The sequence below is a fragment of the Stegostoma tigrinum genome, chromosome 3 (genome assembly GCF_030684315.1).
Source record: "Stegostoma tigrinum isolate sSteTig4 chromosome 3, sSteTig4.hap1, whole genome shotgun sequence".
NCBI classification, from domain to species: Eukaryota; Metazoa; Chordata; class Chondrichthyes; order Orectolobiformes; family Stegostomatidae; genus Stegostoma; species Stegostoma tigrinum.
This window is the reverse complement of record NC_081356.1, coordinates 25,475,677-25,503,625: the sequence shown is the minus strand read 5'-3', so window position 1 is coordinate 25,503,625 and position 27,949 is coordinate 25,475,677. Positions and strand designations below refer to the sequence as shown.

At 40.4% G+C, this 27,949-nt stretch overlaps 2 protein-coding genes across 4 annotated transcripts in view; both read left to right on the top strand.

Moving 5' to 3' along the window:
* Positions 1 to 17,781, top strand: part of ift74 (intraflagellar transport 74) — a 135,990-nt gene extending 118,209 nt beyond the window's left edge. The window contains exons 17-19 of one of the 3 annotated variants that reach the window (XM_059643796.1): positions 1,832 to 1,885; positions 14,938 to 14,998; positions 17,036 to 17,781. In XM_059643796.1, coding sequence (XP_059499779.1) covers positions 1,832 to 1,885; positions 14,938 to 14,998; positions 17,036 to 17,151 — 231 coding nt within the window. In that variant the 3' untranslated portion in view covers positions 17,152 to 17,781. Of the gene's footprint in view, positions 1 to 1,831; positions 1,958 to 13,755; positions 13,820 to 14,937; positions 14,999 to 17,035 lie in introns of those variants that run through there. The other 2 variants (XM_048527166.2, XM_059643803.1) reach the window with 2 other exon arrangements.
* An 8,432-nt stretch (positions 17,782 to 26,213) lies between these two features.
* Positions 26,214 to 27,949, top strand: part of tek (TEK tyrosine kinase, endothelial) — a 95,912-nt gene continuing 94,176 nt past the window's right edge. Inside the window, exon 1 of the mRNA XM_048526822.2 lies at positions 26,214 to 26,694. Coding sequence (XP_048382779.1) covers positions 26,643 to 26,694 — 52 coding nt within the window. The 5' untranslated portion in view covers positions 26,214 to 26,642. The remainder of the gene's footprint in view (positions 26,695 to 27,949) is intronic.

Sequence of the window (27,949 nt, the reverse complement as noted above, 5' to 3'; positions counted from 1 at the left end):
TTATTGCCTATCCCATAACCTTAAATTCCCTTGTTAATTCAGAATGTGTCTAACTCAGCCTCAAAAATGTTCAATGCGCATGTTGTCTGGGGAAGAAAATTCCAGAACCATAATGACATCAATGAGAGAAAAGAAGTTCCCATCCTCTCTGTTTTAGATGCAAGACCCTTTGTAAACTGTTTCAATTCTCTCCAAAAAGGGGGAGTATCCGCACTGTCAGGACTCCATTTGTATATTTCAATAGAACGTAGAACATTACAGCACAGTACAGGCCCTTCGGCCCTCGATGTTGAGCCGACCTGTCATACCAATCTGAAGCCCATCTAACCTACACTATTCCATGTACGTCCATATGCTCATCCAATGACGACTTAAATGTACCTAAAGTAGGCGAATCTACAACCGTTGCAGGCAAAGTGTTCCATTCCCTTACTACTCTCTGAGTAAAGAAACTACCTCTGACATCTGTCCTATATCTTTTACCCCTCAATTTAAAGCTATGCCCCCTCGTGCTTGCCATCACCATCCCAGGAAAAAGGCTCTCCCTATCCACCCTATCTAACTCTCTGGTTATTTTATATGTTTCAATTAAATCACCTCTCAACCTTCTTCTCTCTAATGAAAACAGCCTTAAGTCCCTCAGCCTTTCCTCGTAAGACCTTCCCTCCATACCAGGCAACATCCGAGTATATCACCTCTGCACCCTTTCCAAAGCTTCCACATCCTTCTTATAATGCGGTGACCAGAACTGTACGCAATACAGTTGCGGCCGCACCAGAGTTTTGTACAGCTGCAGCATAATAGGAATATATGTTTGAGTTATTATGATTTTGAAACGCTGTAAGCCAGAGTTCCTTGAATGAATCACATGATATGGGAGTGAATGTTACATGATTAACCCTATTTATCTCTTAGCTCACTTCTCCATCTAATGAAATTCCACATTGAGGTTGGAACCTTGCAAAATTATCATTTTACATCAAATAGGTGAAATAAGGCTGTTGAATGTTGAGAGGAGATGGTTGGGTTCTGTTCTGTCACTTATGTCTCATTCTTGTCTTTTTATCAGATCTATATCTACACTTTTGCATCTATCTTATCTCCAATTTCTGTATATTAATTATTAAATATTCATAATCACAGCTTTCTTGAAAAATAAATAATCAATTGCTCCCCTTCTGTTCTACCACAAGCCACTCATCCATTTCCCGAACAAAAATTATCTCTTATAATTTGGATACATCTTCCTTTCATTCACTTACTATCCCTGACAATCTGAAAGATAAAACATAGCATTTAGATTGACTTATCTGCGTCAGATATATAACTAAGCTTGGAAACAGCTTTCAAAAAAATGAAAGTACTGCAGATGCTATAAATCAGGAACAAAAGGAGAAGTTGCTGGAAAAGCTCAACAGGTCTGGCAGTATCTGTGATGGAAAAAGTAGAGTTAACATTTCGGGACCGGTGACCCTTCCTCAGAACCCTGTGTTTCTCAGAAGCACAGGTGCTGCCAGACCTGCTGAGCTTTCCCAGCAACTTTGTTTTTGTAAAGAGCTTTGTTCCATTGCCTTATTTGGTTGAATGATCAACATCTAATTGATCCCCAATCCTGTCTGTCACACCACCTATTCTCTAAATAAGATTTCTATTCCTGATCTCAAATGGTATAACACGTTGTAAACTCTAGTCTACGGATGTTTGGCAGTATCTTTTGTCATGGTCACTTTGACAGGATCCTTTTGCTTATGTGATGCAGTTCTGCTGTTAAATCTTTTACTGATTTGCCAGGAATGATGAACATACCATTTTTATTCCACCTGTTATGCAGAAACTTCAGGAGGAGAAAGTGACACTGACACAAAGCAGAAACATCTTTAAGAAGGTAATGCAGCAAGTCTCAAAAGAATACGATACTCTGAAGATTCAGCTACAGGAAAATGAGACCCATGCACAGGTTGGACTATTTCTAACTTCTCAGAGTATAAAAGCGCTATGCTGTGTGAGTAGATTGTAAACAACTTGTTCTAACAGTAAGGGTTTGCAATTTGACTTGCAAATCTTTTTATCTTTAAATTTAGCTAAAGTTAGCTCTTTTGATAAAACAGTAACAAAACATTGTTTTTGCTTGACAGATCATTTTCACTGCACTGTGGTTTTCAAACTTTTTTGCAAATGTCATCGGCTGCAAATACTGACACACTCCCTAGAACTCCCTGCAAATATTTCTTTCCAATAGACAGTGTCAGCAATTCAAAGGGAAGTAACCTTATTGCATTGTAGAAAGTCTGTATTCAGTTATTCAGCAACTGAAATAATATGCTATTAAGTCAATTAAACACAGAACAGTGCAGAAATCTGCTGACAGACAGAAATATGATGATCAAGCAGACTCCTTAGGGTTAGGAAGCCAAGGTTGAAAACCTCTGCATTACATTGATCAGTTTATCCAAATAGCTGTCATCTGGGTTTTGAAATGTAGAAGAATTTCATACACAACTCTTAAGTTCATTTTACTGTGTCTCAAGGAATAACATTATATCCAAATTTAGTTGATGTCATTTATTTTGAAGGTATAATGGACAAACATTCTTGTTAGGTGTGAAAGCAGGCAGTCATACAGCAACCTGGAATGAGCTACGCAGTGCACTGAACAAGCTGTGCAAAACTGATACTCCCTGGTCAAAATGTGCACAGTCTCACAGCACATTTAATGTTTTACACTGTACAATAAATGGGTAGCATGGAACAAAAAATTAGAGGGTATATTCTTAACATCTGTAACCGGGCAGCATAACGTGCCTGATGTCAGGACAGTGTGCCAAGTGCCTGTAATAACCAAATTCATCAATACTTGACTAAAGTCTAATCTGCCCATTCAATGCAAACAAGATAACAAAGTGTGGAGCTGGATGAACACAGCAGGCCAAGCAGCATCTCAGGAGCACAAAAGCTGATGTTTCGGGCCGAGACCCTTCAACAGAGAGCGGGATGGGGAGAGGGAACTGGAATAAATAGGGAGAGAGGGGGAGGCGGACCGAAGATGGAGAGAAAACAAGATAGGTAGAGAGGAGAGTATAGGTGGGGAGGTAGGGAGGGGATATGTCAGTCCAGGGAAGATGGACAGGTCAAGGAGGCAGGATGAGGTGGTAGTTAGGAAATGGAGGTGCGGCGTGAAGTGGGAGGAAGGGATGGGTGAGAGGAAGAACAGGTCAGGGAAGCAGAGACAGGCTGGGCTGGTTTTGGGATGCAGTGGGGGGAGGGGACGAGCTGGGCTGGTTTTGTGATACATTGGGGGGAGGGGAAGAACTGGGCTGATTTTGGGATGCAGTAGGGGAAGGGGAGATTTTGAAGCTTGTGAAGTCCACATTGATACCATTGGGCTGCAGGATTCCCAAGCGGAATATGAGTTGCTGCTCCTGCAACCTTTGGGTGGCATCATTGTAGCACTGCAGGAGGCCCATGATGAACATGTCGTCTGAGGAATGGGAGGGGGAGTTGAAATGGTTCGCGACTGGGAGGTACAGTTGTTTGTTGCGAACTGAGCGGAGGTGTTCTGCAAAGCGGTCCCCAAGCCTCCGCTTGGTTTCCCCAATGTAGAGGAAGCCACACCGAGTACAATGGATACAGTATACCACATTGGCAGATGTGCAGGTGAACATCTGCTTGATATGGAAGGTCATCTTGGGGCCTGGGATGGGGGTGAGGGAGGAGGTGTGGGGGCAAGTGTAGCACTTCCTGCGGTTGCAGGGGAAGGTGCCGGGTGTGGTGGGATTGGGTGGGGTTGGAGGGGAGGGTGGAGTGGGCAAGGGAGCCACGGAGAGAATGGTCTCTCCGGAAGGCAGACAAGGGTGGGGATGGAAAAATGGCTTGGGTGGTGGGGTCGGACTGTAGATAGCGGAAGTGTCGGAGGGTGATACATTGTATCCGGAAGTTGGTAGGGTGGTATGTGAGAACGAGGGGGATCCACTGGGGGAAGTTGTGGCGGGGGCGGGGTGTGAGGGATATGTTGCGGGAAATGCGGGAGACACGGTCAAGGGCGTTCTCGACCACTGCGGGGGGAAAGTTGCAGTCCTTGAAGAACATGGACATCTGGGATGTGCGGGAGTGGAATGCCTCATCGTGGGAGCAGATGCGGCGGAGGCGGAGGAATTGGGAATAGGGGATGGAATTATTGCAGGAGGGTGGGTGGGTGGAGGAGTATTCTAAGTAGCTGTGGGAGTCAGTGGGCTTGAAATGGACATCAGTTTCTAGCTGGTTACCTGAGATGGAGACTGAGAGGTCCAGGAGGGTGAGGGATGTGTTGAAGATGGCCCAGGTGAACTTGAGGTTGGGGTGGAAGGTGTTGGTAAAGTGGATGAACTGTTCGAGCTCCTCTGGGGAGCAAGAGGCGGCGCCGATACAGTCATCAATGTAACGGAGGAAGAGGTGGGGTTTGGGGCCTGTGTAGGTGCGGAAGAGGGACTTGTTCCATGTAACCTACAATGAGGCAGGCATAGCTTGGGCCCATGCTGGTGCCCATGGCCACCCCCTTTGTCTGTAGGAAGTGGGAGGACTCGAAAGAGAAGTTGTTGAGGGTGAGGACGAGTTCGGCTCGGCTTCAATGCAAACAATTCAGTTTGCCTCATCTAACTTATATGCAGGGCAACACATTTTTAAAAGAAAGTGTGTTGGCCTGTTTTGAAGACTCCTTCGCTTTGCTTAGCCATTAATTACCACAGTGGGATGGGACAAGATAAAAGCTAGCCATGCTAGGCACCCCTTTTTTTCTTGGTCAGCAAAACACTATCCTTCATTCACCCTTGACTGGCCTTGGTGTGTTTGGTTCCAGTTTTTAAATGAAAGCAGATGCTAGCTAAGAAAGCACGTTTATCTTAACTGTAGAGCCTTCTAAGTACCTATGGATTTTAACTCTTTAGGTTATTGGAGTCCAGCAGGAATAATGAAGAATGTATTTTAAGAGCACCTTTTCAACATTTATTCCAAATTCCTGTGGTGTAACCTTTCAATGTGATGAGAACGTTACTGCTTCAGGCATACTTTCTCTTTGTTGGTTCTTGTCTGTAGATATGCTTTCAGCAAAGGTGCACTTTCATGATAACATTCCTGCTGAAGTGGAGAGAGAGAGAAAGCAGGTTTCTTCAGACATGTCCCTGACTTAATCTAGGTTAGACAACACAAACCCTGAATAGCACCAAATGCTTGACTTGGCTCCCTCATCTGAAAGTCAGTTCCTTCCCTCCAAATCCAGGGCAGCTGTTATCAGGTTTAATTGAATGGCCATGCTGTGCAGTGTTTTATTGCCGAAGTTGACAATTTACTGCTGTTGTTGCAACTATGAGCCAAACTCTGGAATTGCTGAGCAACAGCACAGAGCCACAAACATCATAACTTTCATGCTTATGCAGGAATTTTAGTTTGACAATTCAGCAGCAGAACAAAATTTAAGTTGTAAAATCTTCAAAATCTTAACTTAAATTTTTGCAATACTGCCGCTGACAATACAATAGAAACCATTCTGCAACCATCATAAATGGGTGTTCATTGAATGATAAATTGTACTACAGCAAACTACAGGTTATTTGTCATGAAATCAAATACATTAATTTTAGGGCCAATAATGAATCTCAGATATTTAGTACAGTATTTCAAAGTGAAATTTCATTCTTTACTGGAGAAATTGCAGTTTAGTGTCAAGCATAATCAGGCTTTCTTGTCCAATTCGGAGGTGCTTTTATGTTGCAAATGGATGACTGTGCTTGTATAATTAAATCGTGTCTACCTGATAGATTAGGCTGGATTTTCTGAAGAGTAACAATCTCAAGGAGATTGCCACATTGCCCCTTCTTTATGATGGGAAAGAGATTCACATTTCTTATCAGAGATTATGATCAGGGCTCCTTCAGAAATGTGAAACCATACTTCCATTCTGACAGTTCTGTCATAATCCAGAATTGTTGGAGGAAGGCAATCTGCATTCCCTTTTCATAGCAGTCATCAGCTGCATTCTGAAATTTACAAGACCAGAATCAACCACATTGACAAACAATAAGTAAGTATGAAAGCAGGGTGCCAGGGTAATAGGGCAGAGTAGCAGGTTAGTAAGATGCCAGGTTGCTGGGGATAAACTGCCTAATGAGAAAGGGGTCGTTTACAAAGTGGTAAGGGTAACAGGTGAGTGATATAGTTTTTAGTGTACGTCAGGGAGGGTGGGAGAAGTCAGGTTGGGCAGGCTGTTGTAGGTTTTTATATGGGGATGGAGGGGAGAGGGGAAAAGAAAGGGAAGATAATTTGAGTCCAGTGGTGAAGTAAGGGGAAGGTCAGGTCCCGTGGGTAGGTGGTTGAAGCAAATTGGAGCTGGGGAAGGGAAGGAGCTGGATCTGTGGGAAGGAAGGAGGATCAGGTCCAGTAGGGCAGGGGAAGGAGATTCAGGCCCAGTGGCACGAAGAGGGGGAGCAGGTCTGGCAGCGGAGGAACATGATCAGGTCTGGTGGAGACGAGAAGTGAATTTGAGATTACTGTGCCATCAGTGGAATTGTCCTTCAGCAATTAGACCAGAAATGTAATTGGCTAACTTTTCTTGAGTAACTATTAATTTAATCAGAACTTTCTGCATTCTGCAGTTTAAATTAAAACTTTCAGAGTAGGGTAGAGGAATTATCATTTGAATTATCAATTTCCCAAGTATTTCTTTTGGAGTCTGCTACAGTGGGGATTCTGAAGTGTCCGCATACGCAACACCCATCTATTTCAGAATCACAGCTCTCTGGCCATTAGAATATCTAGGCCTTTATGCTGCTGTTCGGTGAAAAACTGGATGAAACTGGTAGATCTGCACCATAATGCATTGATAGCCTTCTCCATATACTTAGCCAGCAAATTGACTGACAACTGAAAAAACCTATTGAAGTTGAATTTGATCTTGATTGGCAGTTCCATTTCTGTGGTGAAATCTGGTGACTGCACTCCTAGTAAACAGATCAACTACCTGCTTTCCGAAATCCCAATCCTGTTGTGAAAGTTTCCTCTCCACCACAAATTTGCATTTGTACCTCCAGGTAAAATTAATGGCATTATAGTGGAAATAGGTAGTCTATCCCAGATTCTCTTCTGGGTATTTCACCCTTGTGCTTTCATGTTTGGAATCCTGTTGTGGGACATTTTAGAAGATATAGGATTCATCATTTCAATAAAAGAGCAAGTGAAAGATTTGGGATTAAAAACTGACCTTTACTTTTTAATTAATTCTTTGTAGTTCCCAATAATCTGGCTCGTTTTTATTCTATGTGAAAATGCTCAATGCCTATAGGGAACTGTTCAAGAGATTTTAAGCGATGGGTACTTCTTGCAGTAACGTGGAGACTTTGCAAACTCTTTTCTGGCCCCAATGAGTCCAAAGTCTGCTTCTAGCCTACTATGTATGTGAAACTTTGGATTTACCTTCTAGGAAATAAACACCATCATGATAACCACTTGAGCTTCCTGTTGGTGTTCTGAATTATGAAACGTAGCCACTGTTAGTCCTGTTGTCCCATAATCTTCACACTGCAGCTTATAGTTATTATAGATAATTGGCACTAACAGGAAACTAGGCTGTGGAAGTAAGAACACTGTGTGTATATGTCTGTATGTATGTGTGTGTCAATGATAGTGAGTAAGCCAACTTAGACAGCACAAATGTTTTCCCGTTTGTGGGGAGAAAAGACTGACTCAACATATTGCATCTCTTTCATCAGGTTTCTTTGTCACACGTTCTACTGTGGTGTTAGTATCAGTTATAATAAAATCAGGCTTTTTTGCTCTCTTTCGTGTGATCTTGTTCACAATTTTACATTTGATTAGAAAAGGAGAGTTATACTTCTACGGTCGTGTCAAAAATGAACTGTAGATGAGATTTATACCTCACTAACTTGAGTAAACAAGCTGTTGCATAACTGTTTTCATTTTTCAAAAATAAAATTCCTGTAATTTCAAGCGCAGAACAAAACAGAAATAACTTGCTTGTTTTCCCTCTCTCAGCTATACTTCTGTTTCCATCATTACTTATCAGTTCATCACACATATTGAAACTCTGACCCTTCTAGCATTGTAATTAATACATGTTCTGTGCTTAAGAACAGATTTTTAACACCATAGAGTAAGTTGAATTAGTTTAATTTGCTAAAACATTAGATAATAGTTATCAAGTCATAAATTTTAATACTTTACTTACATCTGCAATTATAACAGAATGAAAGTCTGAATTTACAGACTTGTAGAGCCTAAAATGTTCCATAATCTGGATATCAATTTAAAATCCCATGTTCCACGCTAAATGGTGTGTGAACTTTGCGTAGCCATAAATCAATGTAAAACTTCATTAAATCAATTTTTCGCTAAAACTTGTAAATTTGTTAATGCCTAGTCTTCAAAGATAACACAAATAAAATTTATCATGTTGATTTTTTGACACAACAAGATAAATATTCCAGAATTTTGTAAATGTATTCATTTTGCTCTACGGAAAAACTTGCTGGTCAAAGGGATAGGTTGTAAGAAAGACCTTAAAAGAAGAGAATGAGACTCTGAGGTTAAAGGAACTCCAGCGTTGGCAGCAGGGCACACAGCAACCAAAAGGAGAACACTGAAAATTGGGAATGCTGAAAGGGCCAGAATTGTGGAGCACAGAACTGTAGGTGCATGTAGGGCTAGAAAACAATACAAAAATTGGAAAAGATGATGAAGAGTTAAAACAAGAGTTAAAATTTTACATCAAGGTGTGACTTAACCAGAGGTCATTGTAGGCCAATGAGCACAGGGTTAAATAAGCCATTAATGTGTCAAGCGTTTACCAGTAGGCCCGAGGAAATGCTTCCAGGATATCTTCAAATCTCCCTGAAAAAATGTTGCATCCTCACTCGTGGGAGACTATAGTCCAAAATGGCATTAACCGAAGAAGAAGCATCTGCAAAAATGCCAACAATTTTGAATGTTTGTAACAGGTCCATATGGTGGTCAAGAGCAAACAGTAGAAGAACTGTGCACAAACACTGACCCATCTTGGCAAACAATGATTGCCCTACCTTGGGCAGGGTTTTCAAATCCAGTATTGAACTATATGGTCACTATTCAGGATGCACAACACCAGAGTGGAAGAAAGTCATCTTTGATCCTGAGGGACTGCTTAGGAGAACAGAGAACATGCACTGCAGAGATGGGAAATGTCTGTAATTTGGCAGAATTATGACTTGAAAAACTACATGACACCCTTTTTAATTTTGTCCTGTCTTCTGCCTAGCCTGAAAGAGCTGTCAATCAATTCCTCTCTTTTGAATCTATGGCCATTCTATTTGCATCTCTGTAATAAAGAGCAGCAGAATTTGTGTCCTCAAAGCCCACCTGCAAGAGCACTTCTTTCTGAATGAGTAGTCTGGAGCAGCCTCTACTATGGAGCAGTCAATGTCGCTGAACTGGATCATGAGCAGCAACAGAGGTTGGGGAAAGTAGCAGAGCTGTGTCTTGTCATATTTAGGGTTTTGGAGTTTGGGAGTACTGGAGTTTTGGGGCAATGGAGCACAGGTCTTGACTGGTTAAATCAGCACCAGCTTTCAGTCACAGTAGCCTGGCTTCATAAATTTGTACCTTTTTGTTGTATCAAAATATCTATTGCATTCTGTATGTTTCTCAATCCAACAAATAAAAGCTTCAAAGGTGAACTGTTGTCAGTCGAGACAATAGTGATCACAAGAGGTTTTATTCTTATAGACTGAGGTCCAACTGAGGAGTTTGTCATTCATAATGAAATCAGCTCTGATGCACACATAGATTTAATTTTTTAGTTGGCTCGATTACAAAGATTACAAGGCATTTTATTGACAAACCTTTTGAATTATGAAGACTCTCACTGAAGGATCGGGTCAAGGAGCAAAAGAATAGAGCAAAAGTTAAGGTGCAAGATGTATGGGAATGGAAGTTTGTGAATTATGCAAAGTGGATTTCCCCATTTTGTACTTAATTGGATTGCCCTGGAATCTCGAGAAATTATAGGTGAATCTGAATTGTAAACAGAGCTAGGCGAAGAATTGCAAAGAATTTTATTTTTTATTTGGTTTGTTAATATATTATAAAAATATGGAGATGGGGTTGGCCAAAGCTTGATTGACGGTCAAGGATCGTCCTATCCAGTTATGAAGAATCTGGTAATTTACCAATTGGACATAAGGAGGTGGTGCGCCATGATGATGTGGCAGCTGAGTGTTGTAAAGCTGTTGGAAAGACCATGCTGTTGAAGGAGTGTTGGGAAGCTGTTTGGGAAGAGGGACTGTTAGGATCTGAGTGCCACAGGCAAGCCCAACATTTATTATCATCCCTAATTGAAGGTGATGAATTAAAATGGGCCGTGTTGTAAATAGTTTACATATCATTGCTGTTGACCTTTCCTTCATTTTTCATTCTCACATACGTAATCCATCAAAATAATGTTCTGCTGTTAGTATGAAATGAATAATGAAATACAGAGGCTGCCTTGGTGATTTGATGTAAATGCATTGGTCTTGGCAGTAATGCAAATAAAGTAAACTAGTGTTTCTACATGTTTCTAAAATAGAGAATTAAGTTATTCGTTTTTGCCTTCAGAATAGAAAAATGTAATATTTATTAGAAGATCTGAAACTTTTAAGTGTGGAAATTCATAGATGTGGGTCTGCTCATAGAAGGAACCCTGCAGGGTAGCATGAAAGTGCTGCAAACAAATAGGAAGGCAAATGGTGTTTGTGCAGGCCTTTATTGCAAAGAAGTTAGAGTATAGGAATTTTAAAAAGCGTTATTACAGGGCTTTGGTCTGGTGTACTTTTGCAATTTTGGTCTCTACATTTAAGAAAAGCGATAATTACATTTGAGTTAGTGCAACAACGATCCACTATATTGGTCCTTAAGATGAGGAAGTTATGCTATGATGGAAGGCTGAGCAAAATGAACCTATGTTCTAAAGCAGTTCAGAGAATAAGAAGTAACCTAGGTGAAATATGCAAGATTCAGAAGCTGCTTCATAGTGTGGATGCAGAGAGATTGTTTCTGCTGGTCAGGCATCTAAAATGCAGGAGCACAGTCTCCAGATAAGAGGATGATCATTTAATACTGTAATGAGGAGAAATTACTTCATCAAAGAATTTTGAATTTTTGCACTTCACTACCTCAGATGGATGCACCATCTTTGAATACAGTTGAGGTTGGGATAGGCAGATTTTTGATGTGCCACGGAATCAATGGATATGTGGGGTCTGCAGGGAAAGGAGTTAAGCCCAAGATCGCATTGAATGGCGGAGCAGGCTGAACAGGCCAGGTGGTCTACTCCTATTTTGTTGTATTCTTGTGAAGTCTGTAATGATTGTAGTGAAAATGGACCATCAATATTCAAAGTTCATCATTTGACTTTAACATCTAAGATTTTTATTGACAAAAAATTGTTTTACAAAGGACATTACTGACATGATGGCTGTGATCACCTGAGGAGCCTAAGAAATCTACATAAAATATACAAAGTGGACCGTGTCAGAATTGCCATTTTAATCAAGGACACTGAAACTCGGGTATCAAGAAATTCTCCTGCTTTACTCAATTCTGCAGAATAAATTCATGTTGGAAGATGAAAAGTCACTTGCATAGTGTTTAATTTGAAAAAGACATACCATAGAGTTTAAATATACAGAAGAACTATACTTCAGTAGCTTACTTTGAGCAACAAAAGAGAGAAAGCAACATAGACTGATAACAGAAAGAATGGTGAAAGCACTTCTTTCTTTCTCAATGTAAGAAACTAACAGGGGAAAAATTAACATGCAAAAGCACCATTCACTGACAAATCAAGGTTATCTGAAAGCCTTGCCATTCCTAAGGATATGGGATATTAGCTCAACCATTAGGACTGGGTTTTGCTCTCAAAATTCAATGACTTGTTAAAAAAAATTAACCTGCACCTTTCTGCCTGTTTAAACATCCACCTCTCCACCTTCCTTTTTAACCTATTACCTGTTGTGTGTGTGTGCATGTTAGATGTCACATTTACTTATTAAACTGACAAAAATATGTGTTAAAACTCCATTTTCTTCCACTCAAGAAATCCATGGAATTTGCTCTCCTTCATATTTGGTGTGATTAATAAAACTAAACTGAAATTCATTAGCTACTTTCCAAAGAAAAATACTTGTTGCAACCAGCTGAGAGCTGTTTAACAAATTGGGGGCTATCATACTCCTTACCTGGTCACAACAAGTCAGTAATTCATCTATTTGAAGCAGCCTGAAAGCATTTTCATTTCCCAACAGATCATTAATGTTATAATGACATGATCCTTGTCGTGACTTTCAGATCTTTTTATCCTTGGCTGCTGTCATCTCTGGTACTGGGTTTGACAAAGTGCTACACCTACCCCTACATCTCCCCCCTCACCCCCATCCCAGGCCCCAAGAAGACTTTCCACATCAAGCAGATGCTCACCTGCACATCTGCTAATGTGGTATACTGCATCTGCTGTTCCCGTTGTGGCGTCCTCTACATTGGGGAAACCAAGCGGAAGCTTGGGGACAGCTTTGCAGAACACCTATGCTCGGTTCTCACTAAACAACTGCACCTCTCAGTCGCGAACCATTTCAACTCCCACTCCCATTCCTCAGACAACATGTCCATCTTGGGTCTCTTACGGTGTCACAACGATGCTACCCGAAACTTGCAGGAACAGCAACTTATATTTCACTTGGGAACCCTGCAGCCTAATGGCATCAATGTGGACTTCACAAGCTTCAAAATCTCCCCTCCCACACCGCATCCCAAAACAAGCCCAGCTCGTCCCCACCTCTCTAACCTGTCCTTCCACCTATCCCCTCCTCCCAACTCAAGCCCTACCTTCATCTCCTACCTACGAACCTCATCCCGCCCCCTTGACCTATCCGTCCTCCCTGGACTGACCTAGTTCTTCCCTACCTCCCCACCTACACTCACCTTTACTGGTTCCATCCCTGCCTGTTTGACCGGTCTGTCTCCTCTCCACCTATCTTCTCCTCTATCCATCTTCTATCTGCCTCCCCCTTTCTCCCTATTTATTTCAGAACCCCTCCCCGATTTCTGAAGAAGCCCGAAACATCAGCTTTCCTGCTCCTATGATGCTGCTTGGCCTACTATGTTCATCCAGCTCTACACCTTGTTATCTCAGATTTTCCAGTATCTGCAGTTCCTACTATCTCTGAAACTATTTTACTACCAGCTGGGTCTTTTCTATTTGTTACTATCTTATTACTGTTATTATTCTTCAGTTTATTTTTATTGTGTCATCGTCATAAAGCAGAGGTTGATCCCCCTCTGAGAACTAACACCGAAATGCCCAAAGAGGAAGACATTGCCTTATAATCTGTAAAAGGAATGTGAAAAGTATTGTACCCTGCCTTTGAGCAATTTCTCATGGTCAAGTAAAATAAATCCCTGACACTCACTTTATAGTCAGCAATTAACAATTTATTAATCTAACTAACAATGATCAAATAACTAAACAATTAACAAACTGAATAAATCCCTTCTAGCTACTAACTATTCTCGAATAAAGCAAGATTCTAATGGTATGTTCTTTCAATAAATTCCACTCATATAAAAAAGAGAATTTAGTCACGTGAAATTGCAGCCAGGTTACATGTCTTCCACCGCATTCTGTGCCTTCTCTGTCGATTTGTCTGTCAGGAGTATTAAGGAATATTAACTAGCTGTGCTGTGGATATTGTTGATATTTAGATGGTGCTTTCTCTGAGACATAGAGGCGGCTTTGAGAGCCAGCAATCCTCTGTTGAGAGCTGAGGTAAGTTAGTTCTCTGCGCTTTGTCTAACTGCCCCCTTCTTTTATACCCTTGATGACATATCAATTTCTTAAAATAGGCTTTGTCCTATGTTGTCAAAACCATCAGATTTAAATTTAATTGGTTTTTCATATCTAAATGCTTGGTTCAAATTGATTGGCTAAATTCAAAAATTTGTTGCCTTAGTAACAAAACAAAACTGCTGCTTGGCCTGCTAATTGTATGTCTATTTGATACAAATGTTTCAATTCAGGTGCTCTCAGTGTACTTGCAAATCTTCAAGCTGCTGCTCACAGACATCCATTTTACATCTCTAAGCATTAAAAAAAGCACATTATTTTTTAAAGGGACCATACAATGCTTTCCTGGCTAGCATTTTTACAAACACCAATTTCTAACTTCTTACGTCCCAATCCACAAGCACTCTACTCAACTTTGCAGCAGTTATAAAGGTTGAATTGTTTCATTTTCTAACATTCTAATGTTTTTTAATCAAAACATCAAAAGATTTAATTTCATTGATTTGGATTAGGCCTGGTTTCTTTTTATCTGCCACAATATTAGTTTCTAATTTAGTTCTGTATATTTAACAGGCTTTGTGGTTAATGAGGTCTGGAAAGTCATGCGCCATAGAAAGATAACAGAAGTGCAGTTGCTTAGTTATTTAAGGTGGTGAAAGGCTTTCCAGTTGGTCCTCAATTGAAGGATGCAGTACTTCCAAAAATTTACAAAACAGAACTAACTACATTCACTAGACCAAGTTTGTATTTTGAGTAGTAAATTTACATAAGCATGAATATGGATATAAATGACAATACAATTTAATTGAGATTTTTTCAAAGAACATAAACTTCTGTTTGTAAATGAGAAAGATTTTCTCCCTTCCCATGTACTCGTGTGAGGATGCGGAAGTTTACTCCGCACAAGATGTAGCGAGACCATAAAGCTAATTTATGAGAAATGTACCATTTCATTGCACCTCCAAGAAAGTGGAGTCAACAACATAAGCTGGTGCCTGGGATGATCTGCAGAATTCCAGATAAAATATGTTAAAAGTTGATCTCCAAAATTGAACTTAAGTACTGGAACTACCACTCACCTCTCTATATTTTCTTTTCAGCTCATGAATCTGGAACGTAAATGGCAGCACCATGAACAGAACAACTTTGTTATGAAAGAATGTATCCTTCAACAATTAAATTTGCAGTTTATAAAGTATTTTAATTAAACTTTTATGCATATAAAAGTGTTTGTTTGAGGTCAAGACAAGGTATTATCAGGTCATCAGTAAGAATGGCCTTGTTACTCTTCAAATAGTGCAATGGGATCTTGCACATTTACCTGGTGTGAGAGGTAGAGACTTGACCTAACTTACTGAAAATGCAACACCCGCAGCACTGCCCCGAGCTGTTTTAGTGTTAGGCTGGACTATCTAAATCTGCAGCCTTCTGATTTAGAGACAGAGGTTGCATGCACTAAATCATAACTGACTTGTTTTTATACACTTCATTTCCCTCTCCGTTCCAAATTTTCTTCTTTTACCCTTCAACCTTATTTTAACCATCTTGGTGCATTTGCTGCTACTACATTGAGAAGTTGTTCAAAACGTTTATCACTTTGAGTGACAAGCCCAAGCTGTTTTTAAAGCTGATTGTCAGAGCAAAAAGAATAGACTGGCCTCCAGCAGACATCTGGCCCTGTTTTGTATTTCATAATCAACAGAAAAGTTTATTAAGCAAATATATCACCAAAAGCTTCCTTAAATTCCAATGGTGATGTTGGGTCTCAACTACAGTTTGTCACTATAATTTGTAAACTATTTCCTGTCATAATTATTGTTATAGTCAGAATTTACACAATTGTCTTTTAATATGACCAAACATTTGGGAAGGTATTCATTACACTCTGCTCAATATCATCCTTTGGAGACTTTCAAAACGCATACAAAAATATCTCAAATATCTTGGCTAAATAAGATATTACAAACCACCATCTGTTAGTAAGAGAGGATCTTATTCAAACATATAAGACTCTGAGGGGAATTGATTGGGTGGAGGCCGACAGGATATTTCCCTTGTGGGCGAGACTAAAATTAGGGGACGCAGATTAAAAACAAAATTTCCCATTTACTCCTGAGATGAGAATTCTTTTCTCAGCCGTTCATTGGTCTATAAAATTTTCTTCTTCAGAATAGCGGAAGCAGGCTCATAGAATGTTTTAAAGCTGTTAGATTTTGATTGACAACAGTCAATAGGTATAGAGGGTAGACAGAAAGGCAAAATTGCGGCCACAGTCAGATCAACCATGATCTTATTGAATGGGTAGAGCAGATTCAAGAGGCCAAGTAACTTGCTGGTGCTCCTAATTTGTATGGCATGGAAGTTAAGTGGCATTCCACGAACAGCCTCAACAAACCTACAAATAACCAAAAATCACTAAAACACCAACCAATGAGCAACAAATACAATAAAATTAACAATTTTAAGTTATTTCAAGAAATGTCAAACTGTTTTCAGGACCTATTTTGTTTTTCTACCGATTCCCTGCATCCCTGAAAATTACATTTATGAAATAAACATGCATTAAAAAAACAAAGTTCACATTTTTTTTTGTTGCACCTTGCTATTTTTACTTCTATACATAAAGCCAGTGTTTGTAGCATGCAATAGTATCAAAGTAAGTGGATTTGTCACATTCATGCTGCTTGACATTAAACTCAGTTTTACTGCTTGTCCCTTTCAATTGCATTTTATTGTGTGATCATCAGTATTCTCCACCTACCTATCGATGGTCTATTTTTACTGCGATCAACAAATCTGTATTTAAGTATATGATGATCTGTCATTGTATTTATCAATCTTGTGATCATTTCCTTAGTTAATCAGATTTTATACATTTACCATTTAAATATTTTGGTAAACATATTTAAATCTCTTTTACTTGTTTGCAGAACATAAATTTTCATTCTTGGCCTATTTGAAAGCATCAGTCAGAAACTTTTTTTGATGTTACTAATATTGATCAATCAAAAAGTAAAGACTCTTGCACCATAAAAGTAGAAGGCACATTTTGATTCAAAAATTAGCAGTTTGAATGCCCTCCCCAAGCTGGAGAGGAGTCCAGTTCTTAAGCGGTTTCATATTCAATCTATTTAATTTTCAAAAGAGTAGTTATCACTTGTAATTTTTTTAATCAATTTTCTTAACTCTATTTACCAGTCATTGCTACAAAGGGTATGGAGAGTGACTACCAGCCAGTGGTGAAGAATGTGACTAAACAACTTGCAGAATTCAACAAAATACTTCAAGAGGCTCTTCAAAACAGCAGAAACTGATCCAAACTCCTTCCTGACTAATCTGGAAGGACATTAAAGAATTCATTTTTTATAATTGTACAATTTTCAGTCAAGGATAGTACTTTATAGTTGCATAACAATTTTTCTTACCACAATTTAGCATTTTTCCATTCTTATTTCGTTCTGCATTTTATTTTCTATTAAAAAACTTATTGCACTCAAGTTCTTTGCACCAACAATAAAATATTGTTCCAGTACATTTTGTTTTACATTGGATTGAATCTGACCTCCACGAACTTGTAGGTCCTGAATCTGGGGAAATAGCATGCAAGACTGTAACGTGCATGATCAAGCTTAGAAAGAAGTAAAACATCTCTTTCCTTATGAATCAAACAATTAGATAGGTTCATGTACTTGAAATACTTGGAAATAAAATAGTTAAGCTAGCAGTACGTTAAGAGGAAACCATTAGCTGAACTCTGTGTGATGGTTACTTTGAACCAATGATACCAGTATTTCACAAAAACTATTTGCTGCATGCTGCTGACATGATTAGACATGTTTCTGTGTTGCAGCTTGCATGTACCTCCTTGTATTTGAATGTGAGAAGATATTTATTGAACAACAAAAACATAAGAACTAGGAGCAGGAGTATGCCATCTGGACCATCGAGCCATTTAATATGATCATGGCTGATCTTTTTGAAACTCAGCTCCACTTACCCGCCTGTGCCCCATAACCCTTAATTCCTTCACTGTTCAAAAATTTATCTAGCCTTGCTTTAAAAACATTCAGCGAGGTAGCTTCAACCGCTTCACTGGGCAGGAAATTCCACAGATTCAAAACCCTTTGGGTGAAGAAGTGCCTCCTGACCTCAGTGCTACATCTGCTTCCCTTTATTTTGAGGCGATGCCTTCTAGTCCGAGTTTCACCTGCTAGCGGAAACAACCTCCCTGCTTCCACCTTATCTATTCCCGTCATAATCTTATATGTTTCTATAAGATCTCCCGTCATTCTTCTGAATTCCAATGAGTATAATCCCAGTCTACTCAGCTTCTCCTCATAATCCAACCCTCTCAACTCTGGAATCAACCAAGTGAATCTCCTCTGCACCCCCTCCAGTGCTAGTATATCTCTTCTCAAGTAAGGAGACCAAAACTGCACACAGTACTCCAGGTGTGGCCTCACCAGGACCCTATACAGCTGCAGCACAGCCTCCCTGTTTTTAAACTCCATCCCTCTAGCAATGGCAGACAAAATTCCATTTGCCTTTTTAATTACCTGCTGCATCTGCAATCCTACTTCTGGCGATTCATGCACAAAGACACCCAAGTCCCTCTGCACAGCAGTGTGCTGCAATTTTTTACCATTTAAAACATAGTCCATTTTGCTGTTATTCCGACCCTGATTTATGTAATATGAGATTTTGTATCATCAGTTCGTTAATTTCCAATTAAATATAGTTAAACAGCATGTGAGGTGCATACGTATTAAGGATTTCTGAATTTATTGAAGACTGCAATTTACTCTGATTTTGTTGTATTGTGCAATGAAATTTAGATGTATTCTTGTGCTATTTCAGAAATCCAATGAAAATAATTGGGACAGTTATGTTTCTTTTCTATGAAGTGCTTTCTTTAATTGCATTAGACCACGTAATCTTTTCCCAAAAGTAAGAATGGTGTCAGCCATCAACCAGAGGATTCAAGAGTGATAGTGGTAAAGTAAAGCTGAATATCAGCAATATGCAGATGGAAACTGACTACATACTTGTGAATTATCAGTAAGGGGTAGCATGGAGAGGAAGAGGTCTATGACAACATTTTGGAGACCATCCATCACTGGAGGTTCTTTGATTATGATCGCTCAGATAAGAGTAGAACAACACACACAGGTCCACTAATCTGACAAAGAATATGTGGTTAAAAATGGTCCAGTCAATTGTATCAAAGGCAGCAGAGAGATCAAGCAAGATGGGCAATAACACACTGTATTAAACATATGCCAGTAATCTGAAGAGTTACTGAGCTGTTCAGGAAATCAAGATCACACATGAAGGAAGGTGGGAGTGAATTCTGCATGGGAATCTTCAAAAATATAAAATGAGCAAGCCAATATCATTTGTATTTTCCTATTGACATCAAAATATCAGTATTAATGTAACACTAATGGTTAAAAAAAACCTTCAAACATGCATAGATATGGCATTCTTAGTTTAAGGGATGGGTGATGCCTCTGGTCCTTTGTAGACCATAGCTCATTACTTGCTTATGTTACAGACATACATGTTACATCTAGATGATGGGTGGCATTCAACAATTCAGTATTTGCAGAACTGTCATCCAAGTTACATTTGTACAATAGTATTTCTTGATGAGAAGTTATAAAATCATAAGAAGTAGAAACAAGCATAGTCCGTTGAGTCTGCCCCACCATATAATAAGATTGTGGTTGATCTGCTAATCTTCAATTCTATTAGCCTTCCAATTCCCCAAAAGAATTGATACCCTTACTGATTAAAAAATCTATCTCAACCTTGAATATGCTTAGTGATCCGGTTTCGGCAGTCTTCTGCAGTGAAGAATTACACAGATTGACTACCGTCTGGAAGAAATAAAATCTTCCTCATCTCCAGACTCTTCCTTAACTGGAAACAACCTTTCTGCTTCTACCCTGTCGAGTCCCTTAATAAGGATTCCTTTCATCCTATTGGCCTTCATAGTGAGAGGATTCGTGTGCAGGAGCTGGGATATGTTGCTGCAATAGTGTAAGGCCTTATTGAGACTACACCTGGGATATTGTATGCAATTTTGGCTTCCTTATCTGAGAAATGACAAATTTGCTATAGAGGGAGTGCTGTGAAGATTTGCTAGACTGATTCTTGAAATGGTGGGGGCTGAGTGTGAGGAAAGGTTGAACCATTCAGGATTATGTTCACTGGTGTTCAGAAGAATGTGGAGGTATCTCACTGAAACCTATAACATTCTAACAGGACTAGACAAGATAGATGCAGGAAGTGTGGTTCCCAAAGGATGGGGGCAGGGTAGTGGAGGAGTCCAGAATCAAATGTCACAGTCTTAAGATCATGGGTAAACCGTTTAGGACTAAGATGAGGGGAAATTTCTTCACCCAAAAGAGTGGTGAACCTGTGTAATTCACTCCAACAGAAAGCAGACAACAGCAAAACATGATTTCAAGGAGTTGGATGTAACACCTGGGGCTAAAGGATTAAAATATATGATGAGAAAAGCAGGAACTGGCTATTGGATTGGATGATCTGCCATGATTGCAATGAATGGCAGATCAAGCTTGAAGGATCAAATGGCCTACTGCTCTCATTTTCTATGATACTATGTGACTTCTCTATTACCCACTGAACTTAGTTGCTAGCTTTTTGTGACCTCTAAATCTCTCTGTATGACAATGTTCTGCAGTTTTTCTCCATTTACATAACATTCAGCACTTCTTTCTGCCGAAGTGCATAAACTCAATTTTCCACATTAGCTTCCAGCTACTAAGTTTTGCTCATTCACTTAACTTCTCTATATCTCTCTGTAGATTATTTGTGTTATCCTCACCACCTGCCTTCCCATTTTATAAGGCTAGTCTGGTTCAGCTTCTGGTCAATCTGATTTCATTTGATTTGGTTTATTATTGTCACATGTATTTAATTACAGTGAAAAGTATTGTTTTACATGTTATCCAGGCAAATCATACCCTATATTGAACATCAGGGCAATCGAACAGAATGCAGAATATAGTGTTACTACTCCAGAAAAGGGGCAGAGAAGGATCAAATTAATATATGAGAAGTCAATTTAAAAGTTTAACCAAGAGGTTATGGTGAAGCTGTACAAAACTCTGGTGGGGCCGCACTTGGAGTATTGTGTACAGTTCTGGTCACCGCATTATAAGAAGGATGTGGAAGCTTTGGAAAGGGTGCAGAGGAGATTCACTAGGATGTTGCCTGGTATGGAGGGAAGGTCTTACGAAGAAAGGCTGAGGGACTTGAGGGCTGCTTTCGTTAGAGAGAAGAAGGTTGAGAGGTGACTTAATTGAAACATATAAAATAATCAGAGGGTTAGATAAGGTGGATAGGGAGAGCCTTTTTCCGAGGATGGTGATGGCGAGCATGAGGGGGCATAGCTTAAAATTGAGGGGTGAAAGATATAGGACAGATGTCAGAGGTAGTTTCTTTACTCAGAGAGTAGTAAGGGAATGGAACGCTTTGCCTGCAACAGTAATAGATTCGCCAACTTTTAGGTACATTTAAGTCGTCATTGGATAAGCATATGGACGTATATGGAATAGTGTAGGTTAGATGGGCTTGAGGTCGGTATGACAGGTCGGCACAACATCGAGGGCCGAACGGCCTGTACTGTGCTGTAGTGTTCTATTTCTAATAACAGGCAAGAAGCTGTTCTTGAATCTGTTGGTGCATGTTTTCAAATGTTTGTATCTTGTGTCCAATGAAAGATGATTTAAGAGAATATTTGAGTTGGGAGTGGCCTTTAATTATGCTGGCTGCTTTCCCAAGGCTGCAGAAATATAGATGGAGTCAATGGATGGAAGGCTGGGTTGCACGATGGGCTGAGCTGCATTCACAACTTCCTGTAATTTCTTGTAGTCTTGCAGAGCAGTTGTCATATCAACAGATAACAAAGTGTGGAGCTGGATGAACATGGCAGGCCGAGCAGCATCTTAGGAGCACAAAAGCTGACGTTTCAGGTCTAGACCCTACATCAGAAAAAAAGCAAGCTGTGATGTATCCAGATTGGATGCTTTCTATGGTGCATCTATAAAAATTGGTATAAGGTTTTGTGGACATGCCAAATTTCCTTAGCCTTCTGAGGAAGTGGAGGCATTGGTGTGCTTTCTTGACCATCGATATGGATGGACCAGAACAGATTGTTGGTGATACTTGCTCCTAGGAAATTGAGGACCTTGACCATTTCCACCTCAGCACCATCAGTCCAAACAGGGACACATCCTCCACTCCACTTCCTGAAAATGATGACCAGCTCCTTCATTTAGCTGACATTGAGGAAGAAACTGTTGTCTTTACACCATTCCACTAAGCTTTCTATCTCTTTCCTGTATTCTCTCTCATCATTGTTTAAGAACTGACCACTATGGTGGCGTCAACAGTAAACCTGTAAATTAGAACAGAATTTGGCCACACAGTCATGAGTGAATAAGGGGTATTGTAAGGGACTGAGTACACAGCCTTACAGTGCCTTGGTTTTGAGGATTATTGTGGAGGAGGTGTTGTCGCCTGTCCTTACTGATTGCGATCTGAGTCAGGAAGCCAAGGATCTAGTTGAAAAGGAGGCAGCAGAGTCCTGAGTCTCAGAGTTTGGAGGTGAGCTTGGTTGGAATTATGGTGTTGAAGGCAGAGCCAAAGTTAGTAATTAGGAGTCTGACATAGCCCTTGTTATCCAGATGTTCCAGGGATAAGTGTAGGGCCAGGGAAATGGCATCTACTGTGGACCCGTTGTGACAGCACGTGAATTGTAATGAATTAAGGCAATCTGGGATGCCAAAGTTGATATGTGCCATTGCTAACCTCTTGAAGCACTTCATAAAGATGGATGTCAGAGCCATCAGGCAGTAGTCAATAAGGCATGCTACCTGATTTTTCTTTGGTACAGGATGATAGTGGTCACCTTGAAGCAAGTGAGACCTCAGATCAAAGCAAGGAGAGATCAAATATGTTTGCAAATGCTCCCACCAGCTGGTCCATGAAGGATATGAGCACACAGCCAGGGACTCCAAGCCAGTCACTTTCCATGCCTTAACTCGCAAGAAGGCTGATCTGACTGAGTGTGGTTATGTGTGCACCCAAGGCTGTTGGGGCAGGTGGCACCATTTCACTGTCCCCCTGTTCAAGATGAACATTGGATGCATTGAGCACATTGGGGAGGGATGCATTGTTGCCAGTGAGTCTACTCGGCTTTATTTTCTCGCTTATTATATTGTGTAAGCCTTTTCTCAATTGATGTGCGTTTGTATGGTTAGTCTGGGACTCCTGTTTGGTCTGGTATTATCTCTTGGCAATTCTGATGGCTGCGTGAACATCGTACCTAGATTTCCTGTATAGATGAAGGTCACCCAACTTGAACATCTCAGACCGGGATTTCCATAGGAAGTGGATCTCCCAGTTCATCTGCGGTTTCTGGTGGCACTCAGATTAATTTCTTTGACATGCAGTCCTCTACACAATTATTGATGAAGCCTGTGACAGTAGCATACTCATTTAGGTTGGCCACAGAGTTGTTCCATTTGGGCCAGTGTACCAAGTCCAAGCAGTCACATAGGAGCTCAATAGTTAACTCAGATAAACACTGTATGACGTTCTGTAGTGGACCCACACACTTCAGTTTCTACTTGTAAGCTGGGAGAATGAGCACAGCCTTATGGTCTGATTTACTAAAATGCAAGTGGGGTATGGAACAGTAGGCATCTTTTATGGTTGTATAGCAATGGTCCAAAGTGAGCTTCTGGTGGAGCAGGAAATGTGATAATGGTATCTTAGTAGCACATTCTTGAGGCTGGCCTGGTTGAAGTCACCAACAACACTGAGCTAGTCCTCTGGGTATTCCATCTCAAAGCTATTTGTGGTGATGTATAGTTCATCAAGTGCACTTTCCACTTCAGTGATGAGTGGGATGTAAACTGTTGCCAGGATAGCAGAAGTGAACTCCTGTAGCAGGTAGTACAGATGGCCCTTCACCATTAGATATTATAGGGATGGGGAGCAGTAACTCGCCAGGGTTGTGACATCTGAGCACCAAAAGGCATTAGTTCAGAGGTAGGCCCCTCACCCTTTTGCCTTGTCTGAGGACACCATGCCTTTGATAAGGTGCCTCACGGGAGGCTGCTGAGCAAGGTGAGGGCCCATGGTGTTCGAGGTGAGCTACTGGCTTGGATTGAGGATTGGCTGTCTGACAGAAGGCAGAGAGTTGGGCTAACAGGCTCTTTTTCGGAATGGCAACCGGTGACACGTGGTGTCCCGCAGGGTTCAGTGTTGGGGCCGCAGCTGTTCACCTTATATATTAATGATCTGGATGAAGGGACTGGGGGTATTCTGGCGAGGTTTGCCAATGATACGAAGATAGGTGGACAGGCAGGTAGTGCTGAGGAGGTGGGGAGGCTGCAGAAAGATTTAGACTGTTTAGGAGAGTGGTCCAGGAAATGGCTGATGAAATTCAACATGAGCAAATGCAAGGTTTTGCACTTTGGAAAAAAGAATACAGGCATGAACTATTTTCTAAACAGTGAGAAAATTTGTAAGGCAGAAGTACAAAGGGATCCGGGAGTGTTGGCCCAGGATTCTCTAAAAGTTAACTTGCAGGTAGAGTCCATGATTAAGAAAGCGAATGTAATGTTGTTGTTTATCTCAAGAGGGTTGGAATGTAAAAGCAGCGATGTGCTTCTGAAGCTCTAGTTAGGCCACATTTAGAATACTGTGTCCAATTTTGGGCCCCACACCTCAGGAAGGACATACTAGCCCTGGAGCGTGTCCAGCGGAGATTCACATGGATGATCCCTGGAATGGTAGGTTTAAAGTACGATGAACGGCTAAGGATCCTGGGATTGTATTCATTAGAGTTTAGAAGGTTGAGGGAGATCTAATAGAAACTTACAAGATAATGTATGGTTTAGAAAGGGTGGACGCTGGGAAGTTGTTTCTGTTAGGTGGGGAGACTAGGACCTGTGGGCACAGCCTTAGAATTAGAAATAAATTTAAAACGGAAATGAGGAGACATTTCTTCAACCAGCCAGTGGTGGGCTTGTGGAATTCATTGCCATGGGGTGCAGTGGAGGCCGGGACATTAAATGCCTTCAAGACAGAGATTGATAAATTCTTGATCTCACAAGGAATCAAAGGCTATGGGGAGAGTGCAGGGAAGTGCAGTTGAAATGCCCATCAGCCATGATTTAAATGGTGGAGTGGGCTCGATGGGCTGAATGGCCTTTTTCCACCCCTGTATCTTATGGTCTTATAGAAGGTACAGTCAGGTGCAGCAGGATGAGCCTTGTTTCTGTAAAAGACAGCACACAGCAGTCTGTCAATTACCTTTGATAGATGAATCTAACTTTAAATTCACCCAGCTTGTTTTCAATGACTTGTGAATTTGCCATGAATATGCTGGGGGGAGGGAGGGCAGGAACTTGAGAACACTTGTTTCAGTCTCATCTGCAGGCCAGTGCACCTCCCATGTTTGCTGGGTAAATGGCTGCTTCTGCAGGCCTAAGAGTCAGTGTTGGTAGTCTGCTGTTCAATGGTAACCCCCAAGATGTTCATGGGGAGTCAATGGTGGTAATGCTGTTAAATGTCAAGTGTGATAGCTTCTATCTTGTTGGAGACTATCATTACCTTGCACTGTTTGGCACAAATGTTACTTTTCACTCAGTCTAAGCCTGGACATTGACCAGGTCTTGTATTTTGGCATGAACGGCTTGTCCTATAAGAATGCTAAATTTTTTATTTATCAATTTTATTCGTAACTCTATTTAAGTAGTCATTTATGGGATAAATAATTGGAGGAGGCAACTAGAAAATAATCCCAAATTTTTGCACAGAAAATCTGGCCCTTAAGATAAGGATGCCAGCTGGTATAGTTATCAGCAATTTTACATTCCTGCTTGCAACAGCAACTTATAATGGGCTGAGTCTGAACTAAAAATGATTACATGATTCGAAATGGCTTTCTTTACTAATGGAATAAGTCAATGGGATGGTGTTGAATCAAATTGAACAGAACCTGATACAACGTCGTCAAGATTCTTCCTGCTTTTTCGACTTGCTTACCTAAATTCATTTGCTCACCCCATTCACGCTTGAGTGGTGGTAGATTGGAAGTTGCAAAAAGAACAGCAGCATGACAAAGCATGAAACATACTTTCATTTTTAAAAGTGGTCGTCAAGCCCAAGTTCGGACAACGTAAAGCATCTTTTATATAAAACCGATAAGTTAAACCCATATTCAGCTATATTTAGGAGTGGGCTATGTTTCGAGTATTTCCATTCAATTCTTCCGTCTCTTTTTTTCCCACTCTTAAGGGAGAAGCCAATGTCTTAATGAAACTTGAATGATCCTTAGGGTCTTTTTTCCTCCTGTCTAAAGTTTCGTATAGCAACATTTGCACATTTTATCGATAGGCTTCCAAGTTGCTGTTGATAGTTCTTGTGTCGTTTACACTTTCAAGATAACCAGAGTACACGAATTTGTGTGTGAGCTGCAACTCCTGCCTCTGGCTCTCCGATTCCCACAGGAAACAGGAAAAAGGAACAGCCATCGACTCCCTGGCGTTGAGTAACCCCGAATCCGCCTTATTTGAACTGGATTTGGGAACAATCAGCGAGTCTTTCGATCCCCTCAATTGCGATATTTAAATTGTTCGTTTACAGCTATCAACGAGGACTCCAGTGCACGCAGAGAAAGTGATTTAAACTGCTTACAGTCTTAGAGGTAACGGGAGAAGGCAGCAATGTGAAGGTGATTGGGAACTCCGGGAATCCAGTCATGGATTTATTGGGAATGTTGATAATTCAGTTTTACTACTTGTCAAATTCAGGTAAGACCGCCTTACATCTTTTTCGAATTGAGACCTTAAAAACACGTTTAAAACTCTACTTTTTAAAAAATGAAAGTGAACTTGCTAAAGCTCTATTCCATTGAAGGTGAATCAAGAGGCGCAGTAAATTGTTAAAGAACGTGGTGAACGTTACAAATATTTGAGAAAAGTGGTGTAGGGCCCGTTAAAGTAAAAGAGATACTTTTGGAAAAAATGCGTGTTCAAAGGAAGTTCCTTTTCAGTCTTGCTTTATAAAGGTTAATCCAACTTCAGGGACGCTCTGTTTCTGTAGGAATTCAGAAGCGAGTCGTATTAATTGCAAACTTGGAATAAATGCTTTGATGTAACGGCTTTCGCGGCAATTTTAAAGGTGCCTAATTTTGTGAGATAAAACTTTCCGCCGACTTTCACCTCGACTTGCCTTATTGACGAATGTGTTTAGCAGTCATGTTTTAATGGGATTACAATCGATCTCGTTTTACCAAATGTCAACAGGCGAATCGTGGCAATTTTTCTATTGTGTGTTGCTTTTGTTTATTAAAATACATTTAAATGGATCGCTCACTAACTACTTCAAGTAGCTAGAGTCCATGTCTGGACCAATATTACAAATATTTCGAAAAATAGATTATCTGACACTACTTTTCATTAAAAAAATGCGTTTCTTAATTATGCACACAGCATGGTTTACACACTGCGTGCGGCTTCCCAGCGCAGGTCATTAGTTAGCTGCAGTTTATGCTCCCTAAAAGAGTAAATAGGCACATCACTTGCAACTCTGCCTAACCTCTTGTTCGACATGCGTGCAATCGTAAGAAAATTTCACTTGGTGTGTGCCTTATTACGGTGGCTTTATTACTATTATTGCTTTTGAAAGTACATTATTGACTAAAAAGCGCTTTGGGACAGTCTAAGCATGTGAATGGTGCTATAAAAGGCAAATTCCTTCTCCCTTCTTTTCATCATCCCCGCTTAAGTATTTTGTATAATGGGCTTTGAGTTCTTTTGGAAGTTGCCTCGTCTCTCAACAGGTGAAGTTTAAACCAGAATTAATGGTGATAAAACATTTTTTATTACCATCAGTAAGTGTCCTGAAGTTGTGTTCGCCTTGATCCAGTGCGCTTTTTTATGCTGACAAGGCGCTTATAAAAATGTTAGGTAATTCGAGGCGAACGTTCCATTAATCGCGAAGAAAGGCCAGTGATTTAGAGGTGAACATATACCAGTGATCTTACCATTCTTATCGTTTCGGATG